General features: G+C 57.5%; 1 protein-coding gene across 8 annotated transcripts in view; it reads right to left on the reverse strand.

Moving 5' to 3' along the window:
- Window positions 1-7,970: 7,970 nt before the first annotated feature.
- The window catches only part of ABCG1 (ATP binding cassette subfamily G member 1), a 66,242-nt gene continuing 57,009 nt past the window's right edge, over window positions 7,971-17,203 (reverse strand). For 4 of the 8 annotated variants that reach the window (XM_082721615.1, XM_082721616.1, XM_082721617.1 and 1 more), the window contains 8 exons: window positions 16,483-16,597; window positions 13,724-13,872; window positions 13,455-13,556; window positions 12,442-12,610; window positions 11,520-11,620; window positions 11,277-11,435; window positions 10,065-10,183; window positions 7,971-8,890 (listed from right to left, as the gene is read on the reverse strand). In XM_082721615.1, the coding sequence (XP_082577741.1) occupies window positions 8,662-8,890; window positions 10,065-10,183; window positions 11,277-11,435; window positions 11,520-11,620; window positions 12,442-12,610; window positions 13,455-13,556; window positions 13,724-13,872; window positions 16,483-16,597 (1,143 nt within the window). In that variant the 3' untranslated portion in view covers window positions 7,971-8,661. Of the gene's footprint in view, window positions 8,891-10,064; window positions 10,184-11,276; window positions 11,436-11,519; window positions 11,621-12,441; window positions 12,611-13,454; window positions 13,557-13,687; window positions 13,873-16,482; window positions 16,598-17,203 lie in introns of all 8 variants that reach the window. The other 4 variants (XM_082721612.1, XM_082721613.1, XM_082721614.1 and 1 more) reach the window with 1 other exon arrangement.

Genomic DNA, 17,203 nt, shown 5'->3' on the forward strand with positions numbered 1-17,203 from the left:
CCCGGCTCTCCCCATCACAGCCATGCCCAGGCGATGATCCCAGAGTGAAACCTGCACCCAGACCCAGCCTGAACCCCAGTGCTGACCTATACGGGGTCCCCAGAGCTGACTCCGGGGGATACTCACCCGTCATCTTGCCCCTCAGCAAAGCACCTGGAAGAAGTTTCTCTGGTCATTGGGGGATAGGCTTCCCCTTAGCTGTGACCCGATGGGTTCTCCTCCTCAGCTCTCAGTGCCACAGGGTCTTCCCATGGCGGGAGGGTGATGAAGGAGCCAAGGGCCCTGCCTAGACCATCGCCCTCGGAATTCAGCTTCCACCAGTGCCTCGGGCAAGTGGTGTAACCTCTGAGCCTCACTTCCTCACCTGTGACACGGGGCGGGGGGGGGGGCTGCAGCTCTCTGCCTCCCCCCACCCTGGGAGAGCGTTCAAATGAGATAGTCCGTGAAAATGCACTTGACCCTGTGCTCCCACAAACAGGTGCGGGCTGGCACAGCACCCCGTCACTCTTCTCTTCCCAACTTCATCCAAATCTGTTACAACGCTGACCCAAGGAACTGCTCCATTAAGCCCGAGGTTTCCGGGGGGTGTAGTGGGTTAAACACCCCTCTTGGTTTCAGCTCAGGTTGTGGTCTCAGGGTCCTGGGATCGAGCCCCAGGTCGGGCTTTGCACTCAGCTCAGAGTCTGCTTTGGATTATCTCTCTCCCTCTCGCTCGGCCCCTCCCACGGCCTGCTCGCTCTCTTAAATAAATAAATAAGTAAAATGTTAAAAAAAAAAAAAAAAAAGTGAGTCTCCCCCAGTCCTCAGGCCAAGTTCTCCTGGCGCGTGTGAGGGCTGGCGTTGTGGAAAGCAAGGAGAGAGAAGCAGAAGTCTGAAAATAACAATGCTTTATTGGCTTGTTGTCACATTTTCATAAGTGGCATCTAATTTCAGAAAACAAAGTTCAAGTTCTGCAAAAAATGCACATACAAATCTTCTAAGGAGATAACTACAGAAATATGTACAGCAGGATCTCGGCCTGTAAGGTGCAGTTACAAAGCTCCCATTCTAGGCTCCGCTAGGGTCTCTGCTCCGGAGGAATGGGACGGCCGATGAACAGCCGCCCGACAGAGAGCAGACGTTATTTTTAAATATATATGTGTATACATGTGGCGTCTCTCTACAACAGTGCAAACCTCTGGCGAGTGCAAGCGACGGTATTCGCTAAGGAACAAGGCAAGATCGCTGTAAATTCGTCCATCCAGGGTTCTAAACAGCGGGGATCATACGGTCACAGCTTAGACAGATACACAGGTGTGTGCCCGCGTTCCCACGTTGATTGAAAATGTTACTTGCATTGACTCTTGCTTTGGAATAACCAAGGGATGACACAAAGTAGCGGTTCATCTAGTAAAAGGCCACGGTTCCCCCCAGGCGGCTCTCCGACCCATCTGTCTACAAGGGAGATACAGACAAATGAGGGGAAGGGGTTGGTTACAGAGAGTAACGTCTTCAACACATTACATTTCCCCCTCCTCTACTGGGATCATGAGACTCTAAAAACGGAAACCCTTCCTCTGGTGGTCCATTTTGTTAGTAATTTGGATGATAGGACACTGGCCATCATTTTTAATTGGCTGGGGATTTAATGAGATATTTATGATTCAACTCAGGCAGCCTGTATTCCAAACATCACAGGAATGAGAACTTTGGGGTACGTAATGACAGAACTATTTTTTTTTTTTTAATGTAAAACTAGAACAAAAGAGCTACCATGACCATCAAAATACTTCCAGGAAAACGAAGACCCAGCTCAGGTGGCCGCCTGGGATCTCCAGGAACCTGTGACTATAGGGCTCTCAACCTTGACCCCCTGTTCCCCACGACTCACCTCTCCCTCAGGCCTAACGGGTTTGCCCAGCAGGAGAGGGCACCTTCAAGGCCCCCCGGGAGGGGAGGTCGTCTGGGTAACCTGTGCTGCAGAAACGGGCAAGCACTGCTTCTGGAAGCCGCCGTACTAGCTCAGGGCTGGGCGAGGGTGTGCTGTCAGGCCAGCGTTCTGGGCAGGGAAGGTGGGTGGTAAACAGTGCACCTGTGTAGGGCGTAGGTAGCAAGGACCTGATACAGCCTCCTTCCTGGGAAACTGGTCTGGGGGCCTCGACCACCGGGCCCAGGGTCGGACGCCCACCCGCTGGGCCTCAGCACCTCACCCCGCTCGCCCTGCCCCGTGGCACGTGGGAGCGGCTCCTGCGTGCAGAGCTCCCGGGAGGAGGCTTACGGTGAATGGAAGGAAAACCATTTAACTGTGCGCAAAACCAGGGCCACGTTCCCATGCACGTGGAAAGTGTGGGCCAAAGGCACCCAAAGGCGATCAGTAGGATTCCCTCTTCTGTTTACGCAGATGCTCCCAGAGGAAGAGAGAGGAGCTGCTCTGCTGGGAAAATCTGAGCTGAATGTAGTAATTTTGGGTTTTGCTCCTTCTTATTGATGTGACTTGGGGCACGTGCTGTTCCCCAAATTTGATTGCTGCGTGGGGGCTGAAACCACGAGCCCAGGGAGAAACGCTCATGTGGCTGTGTCCTTGCCTTAGGCTGTGAGCCCGGTGGTTGTGGGGTCTTGGGGTGTCTCCCGGGAAGGAGGGGCAGATCCGGGTAAGCCCAGCCCTCCAGCTGTGGAGGGGTCCCCAGGCGGGCTCTGCCTCCCCTTCCCTGCAGCCTCAGAAATGGGAGCCCAGACACAGCCGCGAGCTCCCCCCCACCCGGGCTCGTGATCAAACAAGGACACTCTTATGCCCCTGTTCCCTCCTCTTCAGTCTCACAATGGTCTTACCGCCCCGGAAAGCCCCTACACAGTGCCCCCACCCAGGGCAATCCTTCGTTCTGTGTACCTAGGCTGCACCACCATGTCCTCCTTTTGGATGCCCGGGGACTATTTTGGGGACCAGGGAGGCATTAGGGGCTCTGAGCACAATGGGTACAGACCGGCTCTATAAAAACACGGAGCAGTCTTCCTCAGTGGGCCTCCGTGCGCTCGTGACGAGGCCACAGAAGCGACTGTTGGAGGAATGATTCCAAGTTGGCGTGTTCAGAGGTAACATACAAAATTGGGCTAAGGCTAAACCCTTCTGTTTGTACAAAGACGAGAAAAAGGAATGGGAAGAAGGTGCGGTGGTTGTGGGAGACCCCACTATCCCAGCAGAGGGTTTGAGGGTCACCTTCACCCGCCTTCCTGCCCCGGAGGCTTGGGTGTTAGCAAGAGGCTGAGCCGGGCTTGCTACCGCACTGGGGTTTGGTCCCCAGCTCTGGCTGCTGCCGGCCCCCCAGGAGCCTCCGGGTACGGGCTCTGCGGAGGCCGATCATCCCAGAGGCATCTCCCTGACACGAAAGGTCAAGGACAGTGACCCAGAAGGACCCTGGCGTAAATGGCAGCTGGACCACAGACCGGCTGGCCGGTCTGCAGGGGCAGGTGCGGAAGGAGAAGCAGAGGGAGCCGGTGGGCACACGGCACCGTTTCGAGCGGGTTCCGCACGTGGGATGCCCTCCAGTTTTGCAGACGAGTTTGAAGGCCATGCCCCAAGCACCACTGTCCTTGGAAGTCCTGGGTCCACGGAGCTGAGGCAGCTCAGAACACCAGGATCCTTCGAGGTCCTGCTCGTGTCCACTCTGGGAGCCCAACCTCAGGAGGACATGTTTTCCCCCATCACAGCTGTCTCTGCAGAGACCAGGCCAGAGAAGAGGGTTTCCAGGAGCCTGAGAACTATGAGCGAGGGATGTCCCATCCCTCTGAGGAGTCACTGCCAGTGCCCATGTCCCCTGAGCCCCCTCTAAGTCAGAAGGGACAGGAAGGAACAGGAAGGGAAGGCTCCAGCCTCAGCACATGAGGGTCTTGGCAATTTCCAAGGTTGTGACCAACGTTAACAAGGCAGGAAGGAGCGGGTGGGGAGAGGGAAAGCACAAACCTCAAAGACAGTCCCTCATAGCACATGAAGGTGTCCCAGAAAGGAAGGCGATTGTACAATCGGGGGGTGTCAGACCAGGACACTAAGTAATAACGCGGAACTCTCATTAGATGTACAACAAATACATTCAAAATGCAAACTAAAGGCCCATTTTGCCCAGTAAGAGTTAAGCAAATCATGTTGACCTTGAAGCATTTAACACTGAACACAAGTAAAAAGTTTTATATAAAATATTTATTAGCGGTCTTTATTTTGTTCAAGTGTCTACTTTATAGTCTCACACTGTGCACCTCCCCGTCTTGGGGGTTTGGTTTCGCCCTTTGTCACATTCTACTTTCCCCAGTGTTGGATGAAAGCCTCGGTGGGGTTTGACTATGCTTGTCACCATGTGCGCCGCAGGCAGGCAGGGAGGGATTTTGTCTTTCCTTCTGGGAGTAAAGGATGATGGAGTGTTTAGAGACAAAGCAAAGACTATGGAATAATACTATCCCAAACCTGGATCAAGGCCGCACATGTGTGCACATGTACACACACACACACGCGCGCGCATGTATGCACACACACACCAGCCCTCTCTAGGCCGACCTAGTCCTCATGTGTGCTGTGTTGAGAAGCCAGGACCAGGCAAGGGCAGAGGATGGCTGCTCTCCACGGGGCAGGAGGCAGCACAGCCTCGAGGCCGGTTGGGGGGTGGGCAGGGGCGTGGGCCACCTTCCCACCTCGGCTTTCTGTGTGGTGACAGCAAGTCCTCGAGTCGCCACTAAACTAGCATTGCGCCCCCACGCTTTACCAAGTATCTTCGTGTGTATTTGTGCATTACAAACAGGAGGCAATATGGCAAAACAAAACAGAAGGTCTTGGGGTCAGACCGTGGCTCGAATGTTGACTGCGCTCTTCCCTGGCGTGGGACCTGGGGCCTCACCCGCTCTCCCCCAGCCCCATGCTCTGCAGCTGCAGAAGGAACGCACCCCCCCCCCCCACCTGCTACACTGGCCACTGTGGCCAGGCCACATCTGGGTCCCCTCCCCCTAGGCCCCCAGTGCCTGGGACAGGCCCAAGCTCGTCAGGGCCGCCAATGGCCATGTTTGCTGAGGTAGGGGATGGACAGAGGACCCGCGCGGCCCCCAGTGCAGGGCCTGGGACCCCCAGGTAGGGAAAGACGCTCAGGACACAGGGGCTCAGCCTTTTCTTCCTCTGCCCAAAACCCAAGGGGACTCCACCTGTCTTTGAGCTCCTGGTAGTGCCCTTCTCGGGGTGGGAGCCCAGCATTTCCGTGGGTCTCTAGGTTGGGCTGCTATCTGGAAACTAAGGTTCCATTTCACCCATGGTGACTGTGGCAGACTCCAGCATCTTTTCTGTGAATGTTTACAAGGGTTTCCCCCCACGAAACTCACGCAGGGCTTCTCAAGGACTGATCTCTCTGGCTGACACTCAGCGAGGGCAGGAGCAAGGGAGGGACAACGTGCTCTGAATGTGCGCGCAGGTGGAAGGCTCCCAAGGTGGGGCTGGCGCCAGAGCCCAGGCCTGCAGCTGGAGAAGGAGCAGGAGCAGGTGCAGGAACTGGATCAGGAGCAGGAACAGGGGAAAGAGCAAGTGCAAGTGCAGGAGAGGAACAGGAGCAGGTGCAGGAGCAGGTGCAAGACCAGGTGCAGGTACAGAAGCAGGAACAGGTGCAGGAGCAGGCACAGGTGCTGGAGCAGGTGCAGGTGCTGGAGCAGGTGCAAGAGCAGGAGCAGGAACAGAAGCAGGTGCAGGAGGAGGACCAGGAGCAGGAATTGGATCAGGTGCAGGAGCAGGTGCAGGAATAGGAGCAGGAGCAGGTGCAGGAACTGGATCAGGTGCAGGAATAGGAGCAAGAACAGGAGCAGGTGCAGAAGCAGGTGCAGGTGCTGGAGCAGGGGCAGGAGCAGGAACAGGTGCAGGAGCAGGTACTGGAGCAGGAGCAGGTGCAGGAGCAGGTACAGGTGCTGGAACAGGTGCAAGAGCAGGAACAGGAGCAGGTGCAGGAGGAGGACCAGGTGCAGGAGCAGGTGCAGGAGCAGCAGCAGGAGCAGTGGCAGCAGCAGGAGCAGTGGCAGCAGCAGGAGCAGCAGCAGGAGCAGGAGCAGTGGCAGCGGGCAGTATCCGAGCTTCTCCCCCTTCTCTCCTGACAACGTCACTGAAAAGCGATGTTCTTTGGACTTCTGCTTTCGCCTCTCCTCACAAACACGGGAGAGGCTGCACATCTTTTGGACAAGATTTGGTTCTTCCTTCTAAATGAGGAATCACGATCCGAGATGCAGGGCTGGGGCAGTACATTCAGAAATTCCGTTTGGAGACGAACTCCGGCAAGCTGGCCTGCTTTCAGTCCCAATGTCTGAAGGACACGGTCACCTACCTCTTAACCACAATGATTTAGAAAAACAAATCAGTAAGTTGTTTGGACATTATCTTTGGTCATGGGAATAAATGTTTTCTGCGAGGGCCCGGAGCCGCAAACCACACCCTTTGCATCACTGCCAGCAGGGGGCGCTGCCCGCAGAGGGCAGGGCAGCGACCCTGGGCTTCCTAAGCAAAGCCTCTGGCCTGGCTACTCCCTCCCTCCAAAAATCACCGTATTACTTTGAGTCTGCGTCTCCCCTGAAGCTGCCGATGACAGCCCTCACGTCCCCCAAAATCGGCCCCTCACTCGGTTCCTCATCTATTAAAGGGATGAAGGTAATTTATTAACAGTGGAAAATTGAAATGCGGGAGCATGAACTCCCAGGGAGACTGGGTTTGGGGGGATTCCTTCCAAGGGCGCAGGTAGACTTGGAAGCCAGATTTTCAATCTCGAGGGATCTCACTGTCTCCTTCCCAAGTGGCTGAGACCTGGAGGAGTGGGCTCAGGGCACACGATGTGAGCTGCCCGTGGGGGTGGGCTCAGCCCCGCAGCTCGGCTCCAGGCTGGCCCGTCCTTGCTGGGCCACAGCGGGAAAGAGCTCTCGCCTCCTGACCACGCGTGCTGTGAGGCCAGGTGTGATCACAGCCATCCCCACCCCCTTTCACCAGCCTGCTCCTAGGTGGGTCTTCCTCCCTGTGATGTCTGGCAGGCAAATCTGTCTCGGAACTAAGTGAGGACTCTCTATAAAGCCTAAGTTCGATCCTGGGTAAATGCTCTAATCTGGAAGGCAACGCCACGTTTGTACGAAAGAGTGAAACTCAAAGTTACAGTTTACTAGGCTCAGTGCGTTTACTACAAAGGACGGAAGGCTTAAAAAGGGTTGCTGAGCATTTGTCAAATCTGTATGTGAGTAAAACGGGGCCCTTTCCATTGTCTTTAAAGTGGGAAACAGAAGTTTTGGGAACAGAACTGGGGAGTCAAAGACGCCTTTAGGGGTGACAGCCGTGCTACTGTTCATAGCGGAGGAGATAGGCTCAGACAGGGCCTGAGTGCGCCCATGAAAACAGGCTGTCCCTGGGAGACCCCCGCCCCCGGGCAGGGAGATTCCAAGTGGAGGCCACTCCATTTTCCTCCTTGGCCTCCTCTGACCTCCTGCTGGGCCGCACGGCCTCTGACAGCCGACAGGCACACGGCATCAGGACACAAGCCGGAGGCAGGTTACCCCGCAGGTGCGCCCGCCACTCCTGCCCCACAGGGATTTTGTTCTGTGACTTTGTCCCTGGGAAGAAGGAGCTTCTGGTCTGTGACATCAGCAGGGGCTCAGCACCGAGAAGGCAGGGATGTCACAGACACTGGGCTCGGGAGGTGGCCTCGCACACAATCCTGTGCACCGTCTGAACACGCCACAGGAGCCTGGGCTCCGCAGACTGCGCCGGTTGCTTGTAAGGCCTTGGAGGCCGCGAGGTCTGGGCACCGCCCCCCGTGCTGGTGGCTCCCTTCCTGTGGCGCCCCGAGGCCCTCCCCGGCCACCCTGGTTTTGCCACCTGCCTAGCTCTCCCGGCTCCCGCGGAGGTAGACGACGTGACACGAGAGGAGAGGGACATGTGTGCAAGAAATCAACAAGGCTCATCTTCTAGACACGTTTTAGGCGAAATTAAGGTGTTCAGAAAGTTAGGAAGAAATAAACAATGTATTTTTGCTTAAAATAAGCAGCACAGGGCGGGGTGACGGGGGAAAAAAACTTTGGGAAGGTTGGCCAATGCCACCCTCCGGCTTTCTGTTCGACTTTTGGGAGCACGTGCAGCCCCAGAGCCTTCTCCCTGCCGGGGACCGCGCCGCATCTTTCCCCAGTTCTGCCTGAAAATGAGACCAGCTCCGCGCCTGCGTTAAGCCCCTCGTGTCTCTAAGCAAAGTGTGTTATTTACCCTGAATAATTTCCTTTAACAAGTACGAAAAAGATACAGTTTCTTAAAAGGAATGAGAGTTATCGGCTTTTGGCTTGGAAATGGACTTCTCCCCGGAGGCGGCAGCAGAACCGCAGGACGACAGCGACCGGCCCGAGACCGGGCTGTCCCTGGCGCGGTTCCTTCCTCCCCGGCCCCCCGGCGGCGGCTCTGCTGCCGGTTTCTGCGTGCCTGGCCTCCACGGGGTGAAATTCTGCATGAGGACGCGACACCTTTCTACACCTTCTTCCCAGGTGAAGCTGGAAAGGGAGAGGAGAGAGGCGCGGGCGCGGACGCGGGCGGCACAACGCCCGCAGACGGACGCACGGCCGGGGGCTGGGTAGCGGCAGCGGCCCCCGCGGCTCTGCAGGGGCCTGGGCCACGGTGTCTGTGTCCGTGTCTCCGGAGCTCCGGTGTTTTTACCTCTCTGCCCGGATTTTGTATCTCAGGACGAAATAGGCGATGAGGCGTAGGGAGATGAAGAAAATACCCAGAACGATGAAGTCGAGGTAGAGCTTGGCGTCCTCCACGTCTAGCTCCCTCAGGATGGCCTCCGACTTCTGGAAGTGACACGTCTCATCGACGCCGCAGTGCAGGTCCTCTCGGTCCAGCCCGTAGATGGACAGGATGACCCCCTCGAATCCGTACCTAGAGAGGAATGTTCCGGCCATCAGCCAGGCCCTCCCCACGGCCAGGGGACCCCACGCCCTCACGCCTGCCTCCATCTGCAGAGGGAAACAGCACACCCCACGCCGTCCGTGATCCACAGCGTGGCCATGCTCCGTCCCCGAGACCCGTCTTCACGCAACTGCTTCCCAGCCGCGCAGCAGCCTCCAGAGATAAACACACCCCGCGGTGTGGATGAGGTTTGCCCGATTTTTATCTCCTCCGGAGCCTCCACCCACAAAACCAAACGGAATGGGTAGGAGCTATTTGTTCAGTGGAGGAAACCAATTGGAAGGCTCTTTGACTGCCTGAGACAACAAACTCTCTCACAGTTCGATATAATAAAGGATCTAACATCCTTCCACAGGCTAGAGAGCATTTCAGTAAAACCCTGCGGTGCTGTCTCTCATTCTGGTCCAGCCCTAGAGTGTCCAAACAAAAACACCAATTTTGAGAAGAAAGACATGGGTTTCTGATTTCTTGGCGTTGGAACGCACACAGATTGCTGAAACTCTGTACAGCCACTTTGTTTTGATTTTGTTTTCCTGAACAATACATCTGGGTCTGAACTGATGTTCTAGAGAAAGAAAGCTTGTTCCCAACTTTGGCTCTTGTGTGTCACATGGGATCGCTGGGGCCGGGGGAGAAGAGCTCCGGAGATGGGCCCTGCTGGGCAAGGCCGGCGTGACAGGACCCGGGGCAGAGAGGACAGGCCTGAGCACTCGGCACCAAGGGGCCAGGATGCTCTCGTTCAAAGACATTAGGATGTTTAAAACAGGACCTGGTTTCCACGGGATTTACACAGCCAGAACCTCGCTTGAGTGCTGTTCATTCCAGAGAGGGACGAGGATCGTGAGATGGAAACACGCCCCCCACAGCAGCTCTCCGAAATGGGCAGAACGCGCGGGGTCCACCGCAGCTTCTTCAAGGCACAAACTGCTATATTTAATTCTTGTGTGCGTGTGTGTGTGTGTGCGTGTGTGTGGAGGCGGGGTGCAGACACACCAGACTTAGGAGAAAATGAAAGGCACCAACAGCCTCGATTTCATGGGGCAAGCATGCTGCTGGCCTTCAGCTGGGGGCTAGGAAGTGACTTTTGTCCCTTCCCTCTGTCCACATAGAGCTCCCGAGTGATCCGGGACCCCACACACGCTACCTGACGTAGGAGATGTAGGACATCCACTGCAGGTAAGTTGGGATCGTGTCGAAGCTGACGAAGAAGCCCGAGAAGAGGAGGACAGGGATGGCCGTCACGGGCCCCACAAAGGTCGCCACCTGGGGAGACACACGGGGGACGTGCTCAGGGGCAGCATCTGAGACTCCCACCCAGTTTCTTCAGGTGTCCCTGGGAGGCCATATCCCAGGTGTATGGGGAAGAGTCACCAGCAACTGAGAAAGGGCCAGGGCTCCAGGCTGGTCACTGAAGGCCAGGACAGCACTGAGCAGCCCCCCTCTTCCAGCCTGCGGCCTGTCTCTGCACAGGGAGGGGCTGGGACATCCCGCTCAGAGAGCAGAGGGCTCCGGCAGGGGTGGGTGAAGAGAGAGAGCCTCCCGCAGGGGGCAGAAGCCAAGGTGAACCGAGACAAGGCCGTGGCACAGCAGCTGGGGGAGCAGAGAGCCGGGTGCTGCCACCGTGTCCGAGGGAGGAAGAGGCAGTGGGCACCATTCCCAGGCCCTCTGGGCGGCTGGTGGGTGGAGCGCTCTCCACGGCTGTCCCATGCACACATTGCTATGCCTGTCCCCGGAGAAGGGGACCCCCTGGAGGCTAAGCCATCAGTGAGTGGCGGGGGGGGGGGGGCGGCTCTGAAGACAGGAATGTAGGGTCCATCACATGCAGCGGCGGGAAGGCCTGGCGGACATTCGGTTCACCAGAGTGTGGCTTTGTTTTGGGGGACGAGCTGCCCAGGGCACCCTCAAACCGCCACAGTGCGGGTTTGGGCAGGCTGAGGGCACGTGAAGCCCTGGGGCAGGGGAGGGGCACAGGCTGCCCTCGGGGGGCCAAGGGACAGCAGAACGAATCCCTCAGAGGCAACAGAACATAGGCGTTGAAAGCTTGGACTCGGAGCCAGGGCAGCCCCTGACCCGACCATGTTCCCTTTCTGGGCCTCAGTCTCCCCCACTGTGAAATGGGAATGGCACCGCCCTAACTCATGGGGTGTCTGAGGCGCAGTGAGCTAGGACGAGGAAAGCACGGGAGCAGCGCCTGGCAGGCACCGAGGCCAGCCACGACCCGCCCGGCAGTTCCTTCCCTGGGCGTTGACCTGCTGAGACGGGTCTGGGAGGTCAGGGCAGAAGGAGGCGGCTATGTTTTTGGGGGGGAGGGGCCCCAGCTGCACCGGCCCGCCCCCCGCCCCGCCTCCGCTGGTACCTGCAGGGACGTGGAGGCGGCTCCGATGAGCAGACCCAGGGACTGCGCCACCAGCGACGTCATGGTGCCCAGCGCGGCGAACAGCACGAACCTCACGGCGTCGGACGGCTGCGACGTCATCCAGTACACGATGCTGCAGTAGGCCACGGGGAACATGATCTGCAACACACGGCCGGTCAGCCCCCGGGACGCGGCGTCCCCCCTCCGCAGGCAGTGCGGGGAGCGCGCCCTCCACTACCACACCTGGAAAGGCACGTCGGCCATGGTCTTGGCTAGGTAGTAGGCCTTCAGGCTGTACCAGTAGTTCAGGTGTTCCCGAAGAAATACTCCCATCTCCAGGGGAACTAGGAGACAGACGGAGGGCAAAGGGGTCAGGCCCACGCGCCCCGCGAGCCAGGACTCCCCGCAGGCGCGCATGTGCGGAGCTGGAGAGGGCGCGGGGCATCGGCCTGCACCGCCCTCGGAGGCGGGGCTGAGACCTGCGGACCCACACACCGGCCTGGGAAAACCTCCAACCGTGACCGTGTTTATAACCCAAAGGGTCACCAGCGGGACAATCGAAGAGCGGAGAACCTCTGCTCGGACACTGAACACTATTGTAGTGATTGGCACAAGTATTTCCTGCTAAGCCGACGGCGAAGCAGTGTGATTCCTCCCACGGGCAAGAACCACCCCCCCCCCCCCCCCCAGCTGGTCCTGAGCATTCAGGGCCATTTAGGGAGGCGACACTGGGGCAAATTTTATGCTGGAGTTTATGGTCAGCCCGAGTGAGCAAGGGCCCTGTGCTCGGCAAATAATCTGGAACTGCGTGGGAATCCATCTAAAATAGCCTTATTCACTCACAAATTTCAACCACAGCAGGATGCCTAATGAGCGAATGGGGTAACAGCTAAAGAGTAAGATTTCAGGGGTTCCTGATTAGAACACTTTGGGAATCTCTCTTTCGTCAGCCTTCCACAGTGGTTATAGTTTCCCCATTAGTGATTAATTCCTTTGGCTGAAACATGGTACATATTTTGTTGTCTAAGAGAAAATATGATCATCCCTGTCAACAAAGAAAATGATACTTTGAAGAACCAAGATATTCTGTGTCAGAAAACTCAACTATGGGCCGAGCCTTGACCGGGGTCCCCCAGTGCTGGGTGGGCATAGGGTCGGCACTCACACGTGAGAACGGTGGGCATGAGGGCTGCGAACATGAGGAACAGCATGGAGAAGAAGAGGAAGCCGGAGTTACTCAGGACCTTCTTGGCCTCGTTCCCAATCCCCAGGTACAGCAGGCCGATGAGGAGGCCGATTCCGATGTGAGACGTGATCCGCAGGTGCGTCAGGACCTGGGGGCAGACACGGTTCCCACTGAGTGTGCGGGGGTGGGGCAGAGACCGAGGAAGGCACTGGCACCTGATTTCTCCTCTAGAAAAACAAGCCCTGACCCTAAACCAACTTACACACACACACACACACACACACACACACACATACCAGAAGCAATCGCTATTATTCTCTGTTAAATCCCCTTCACGAAAAGCAGGAAGGGTGGTCTGCCTGGTCTGCCTTCAGAAGAGGGGCCGGGTGAAACAGTGCTGGGGGGCAGAGAATGGACACACCCGAAGCCTCTCCTTGGAGCGCTCTGGCCTGGGCAGCTACAAGCCCCCCAGTGTTCAGCGCAGTTCCCAAAGGCCCCGCTGGGCACTGAGCCCTCCCCGGCAGGGGGCCTGCCAGGTTGTCCACTAAGATGGGTGGATAGGATCATGGCTGCTGGTCACTCGCCCCTCTCCGGCCGGCGCCCTGTGCCCACAGGGCCTCCTGGAGACAGGAGCACAGTCCCCCCTGGGCTCGGCCAGAGTCAAGGGAGCCCGAGAGGGTTTGCCACCCCAGTGGGAACTCTGACAGGCTGCCCTTTGCCAAGTTCCAGAAAAGGAGCCGTGTCTCCATTCGGGGTCCCAGGATGAGACATGGGGGGCAGGGCCACCAGCCGCTGCTGCCAACACAGAACACCAGCGTGACCTGAATTCACTGTCAGAGCCCCCGGGGGTGTTTGTCACAGCAGCACCATGGATGGAAAGCTGACCGGTGCAAAGGCAGGGAAAGCAGCCCGAGAGCTCAGCCAGGACGACCACAGCGGAACCCCGCCTGCGCCTCCCTCAGCCCTGAGAGAACGCCAGCCCCCAGCCTCACCGAGTCCCTCATGATACTGAGGAAAGTCCGTCTGAAGAGGATGCAGAACTGTGTGAGGCAGCTGGCCGAGAAGCTGTGGCAGCCCTCCATGGAGGCGGAGTCCTGCGGGCGCACACGGGGAGGGGGGCCGTGAGCCGCCAGCCCCGCACGCAGCCCCCCGCGGCCGAGCGAGAGCCCCCAGGCGGCAGGGTGCAAGGCGCAGCCGTCCCGCGGGGGCCGGGGCTTTGCATTACCTTTCTAGACCCCTCCAATCGTTTTGCCTGCTTTACCTCTTCAGAGGGCCGGTGCCAAAGAAAAGGGTTCGCCTCGGCGTCCCCCCCAGGCTCCCTCCTGTGCTCAGAGTCACACATGCCCTCCCGGACGGCTCTCACCAGGCGGCCGTTCTGATCACCGTACTCGCCGGACGCGACCTCCATGACTGCGGGAGACACACACGGGTCAGTCCCAGCGCCCCCCACCCCCCCGGCTACCTGCCACACCCCCCAGGAAGGAGCGCCCCTGTGGCTAACGTGAACCCAGGCCTTGGTCGAATTGCAACAACATGGCTGTGAGCCTCGCGGGAGTCCTTTTAACAGATTATAGGGGTGCTCTGTGATAGGATGAGACCATTCCTCAACCCACATTTCGTCAGCTCTAAAACCCCCAGCAAGGCCAGGGATGACGTCAGGACCCTAAAAATGCGAATTCAGATGGTGATGCCAGGGAGTCAGAGGGAACGAGCTTGTGCGTCTGTGAACTTATTCACCCACTGATGTGAGTGAACCCCTGCCTCGGGCATCCAAGCCCCAGGATCGGAGCCTGCTCAACCATGGGTGAGCAGGAGGGGGCTTGCGTGTCCCTGTGGGCTCAGCGGGGATGACCGCAGTGACAGTGGTTCAGGACCATGGAGAGTGGCCCATGGCCTCCAGCGGGCTTGGAACCCTCAGCCCCACCTCCTGATCCCCAGGGAGGGTGTCCTCTGCTGACCCCGTCTCTGGATCCCACGGCCTCTCTGTGGCCCCTGGTTCCACACCCCACACGACTGCCTCTCCGCCCCTCCCCCGACCTGCGGTCTCCCACGCCTCCTTCCCACGGCCCCTCCCCTCACTGACTTTCGTGCTGAAGCCCAAAGTCCCCGGCCTCAGTATTTGGGCCCTGCCCTCTGGCCACAGCAGCTATCTGCTCTCCGGAGCCTGACCCGGGGCAGCCAAGTCCTCCTCGAGTCTGTCATAGACCAGCTCGTGTTGCCACAGGAGAACGTCACCATCAGTGACGTCACACACGCCCAGCATGGCCGGCCCACCTGCTCACTCGTGCCCACCCTGCTCTACCGTGCTCCGAATCGCCCCTCTCCCCTCCCCTCCTGCCCTCCCTCTGGGGACGCAGAGGGCACGCAGCAGCTCCCTTCCCGAGACCTTCCCTCAGTCCCATGTGCCCGGTTTCCTACGCCCTCCGTCCTCTCCTCTCTGCAGGCCCTGGACCTCCCCACTCCACCCCTGCTCTGTGGCCCGTTCCCACCTGCCTCTCTCTCTGGGGAACGAGTGTGCGACAGTCATTGGCTCTACCCACTGCCTTTGAGACATGTCAAAGCCTCTCTTTAGATGAGGCCCCCCTCCCCCGGGCCCCTTCCTGTCCACTGTGTGCCCCCCCCATCATGACCCACTTCTCAGAAGATGGAGCCTGGCCTGGGAACAGTGTCTCCTGGAACACAATCTGGGGGATGACGTTGGAGAGCTGTGGAATCCAGCAGTGCTGTGGCCGGGTGTTTGGGGGGAACCATGGGGGAGAGAGTCTGGTCCCATTCCCTCATTCACATCCACCTAGAACCTCAGAATGTGGCTTTACTTGGAAAACGCTCTTTGCAGGTTTCATTTATTATGGGTCTTGAGATGAAACCGTCCGAGGTTTAGGGTGGGCCCTGGGTCCTGTGAGTGTTGTCCTTACCAGAGGAGGAAAGGACACCCAGAGACAGAGAGGAAAAAGCCACGTGAGGACACAGGCAGAGACTGGGGTGGCCCAGCCACCAGCCCCGGAACACTGGAGCCCCCAGGAACTGGAGGAGCAGGAAGGACCCTCCCCGAGAGCCCTCTGAGGTGGCACAGCACAGCCCACACCTTGACTTCCAGCCCCAGGACTGTGAGAGGATGAATTTCTGCCGATTTAGACCACCCAGCTCATGGGGCGTCCTTGCAGCAGCCATGGGCAGGCAGAATGTGCTGGCAGAGACTGGACCCCAGCAAGAGGCCGAGGTAGAGGAATGGGACTGGGTGGGGGTGTCTCAAGCACTTGGCGGCCTAGTGAATATGAAGCTTGAGAGAAAGAGAAGGCAGGAGGGTTGCCAGGCTCCCTAGCTTTGCAGAGCCTGGTGAAGGAGACTTGGTGTTGGAGACATAGCCTGGAGAGGTTGTGCGGCTTGCTGATAGATGTATGGGGCACGGTGTGGAGAAGGGGTGCTGGGCCCAGAGCCCCAGTGGATGGGGAAAAGGGATAGCCAGCAGCAGCGGCATCAACACCCTGGAGGGCATGGCCAGGAGAGAGGCCTGGGGACCGCACCAGGGCAAACTGAGCCCTGGGGTGGGCTCCTACATCTCGGGGCCCCAGACACAGTGTGCTTGGCTGCCAACCCCGAGACAGCCAGTCCAAGAGGAGGAGCTCAGACCATCAACTTGGTTTCCAGACTCTGAGCATCACCTTTTTGTTATGTTTGGTGGAAACTTAAATCCGCATTTTAATGACTCAATTATCAATGTGAAAGGGTCATTTTTTATTTTCAAAGGTTATTTATTTTCAGAAATACCTTCCTCTAAATCAGAAACCTAACACACAAAGCATTAGGAAAAACAGCTCCAAACAACAGTGTCCTTGTTCTAGGTCCTAGATATCTTCTCTGAAGGAGGGAAAATCTCTAATCTGCTTTTAAAAGCTCCACCACAGGACGGCACTGGAGCCACATGTGCAATAGTCAAGGAATTCCAGATTTGGGGGTGTCAGGTAAAAGCAGAAACTCACCAAGAGTGGAAAAGAGCCCTTTTGTCAAGGTTCTACTTACCAAAATCAGCTGGGTTGTGATAGGTTGGGCAGTTCAGACCTAAATCTCTCAAGTATGGTACGAGATTAGAGACTTTTCCCCGGTACACACATTGTCCTTGACTGAGGACATAAAGCTAGAAAAAAATAAGGAGAAGGAGAACATCAACCTTGTCCTTCTTTGTAAAGCAACAGGAGCTGCCAGTCTGTCTACCCCTCCGTCTATCACCCATCCAACCTTCTATCCACCCACCTACCCATCCATCTACACATCCATCCACTACCTACTCACCTCCATCTGCCGTCCCATTTATCCATCCGTCTACCCACCCACCTACCTACTAATCCACCCATCCATCCACCACCCATTCAACCTTCCATCTACCCATCTATTCATCCTCCCGTTTATCCATCCGTCCATCCATCCATCCAACCACTACCCGTTCAACCTTCTATCCACCCACCCACTCACCAATTTACCTAACCATCCACCCATCCATCCATTACCCATTCAACCATCCATCCTGCATCCACCACCCACCCACCCACTCATCCACCCATCCCTCCACCACCCATTCAACCTTCAGTCTACTCCTCCATCCATCTTCCCATTTATCTACTCATCCATCCATCCATCCATCCATCCAACAACTACCCATTCAACCTGTCTTCCACTCATCCACCCACCCACACATCCACCATCCATCCACCACCCATCCAGCCTTCTATCTACCCACCCATCC

Source organism: Mustela nivalis (assembly GCF_964662115.1).
Source record: "Mustela nivalis genome assembly, chromosome: 1".
NCBI classification, from domain to species: Eukaryota; Metazoa; Chordata; class Mammalia; order Carnivora; family Mustelidae; genus Mustela; species Mustela nivalis.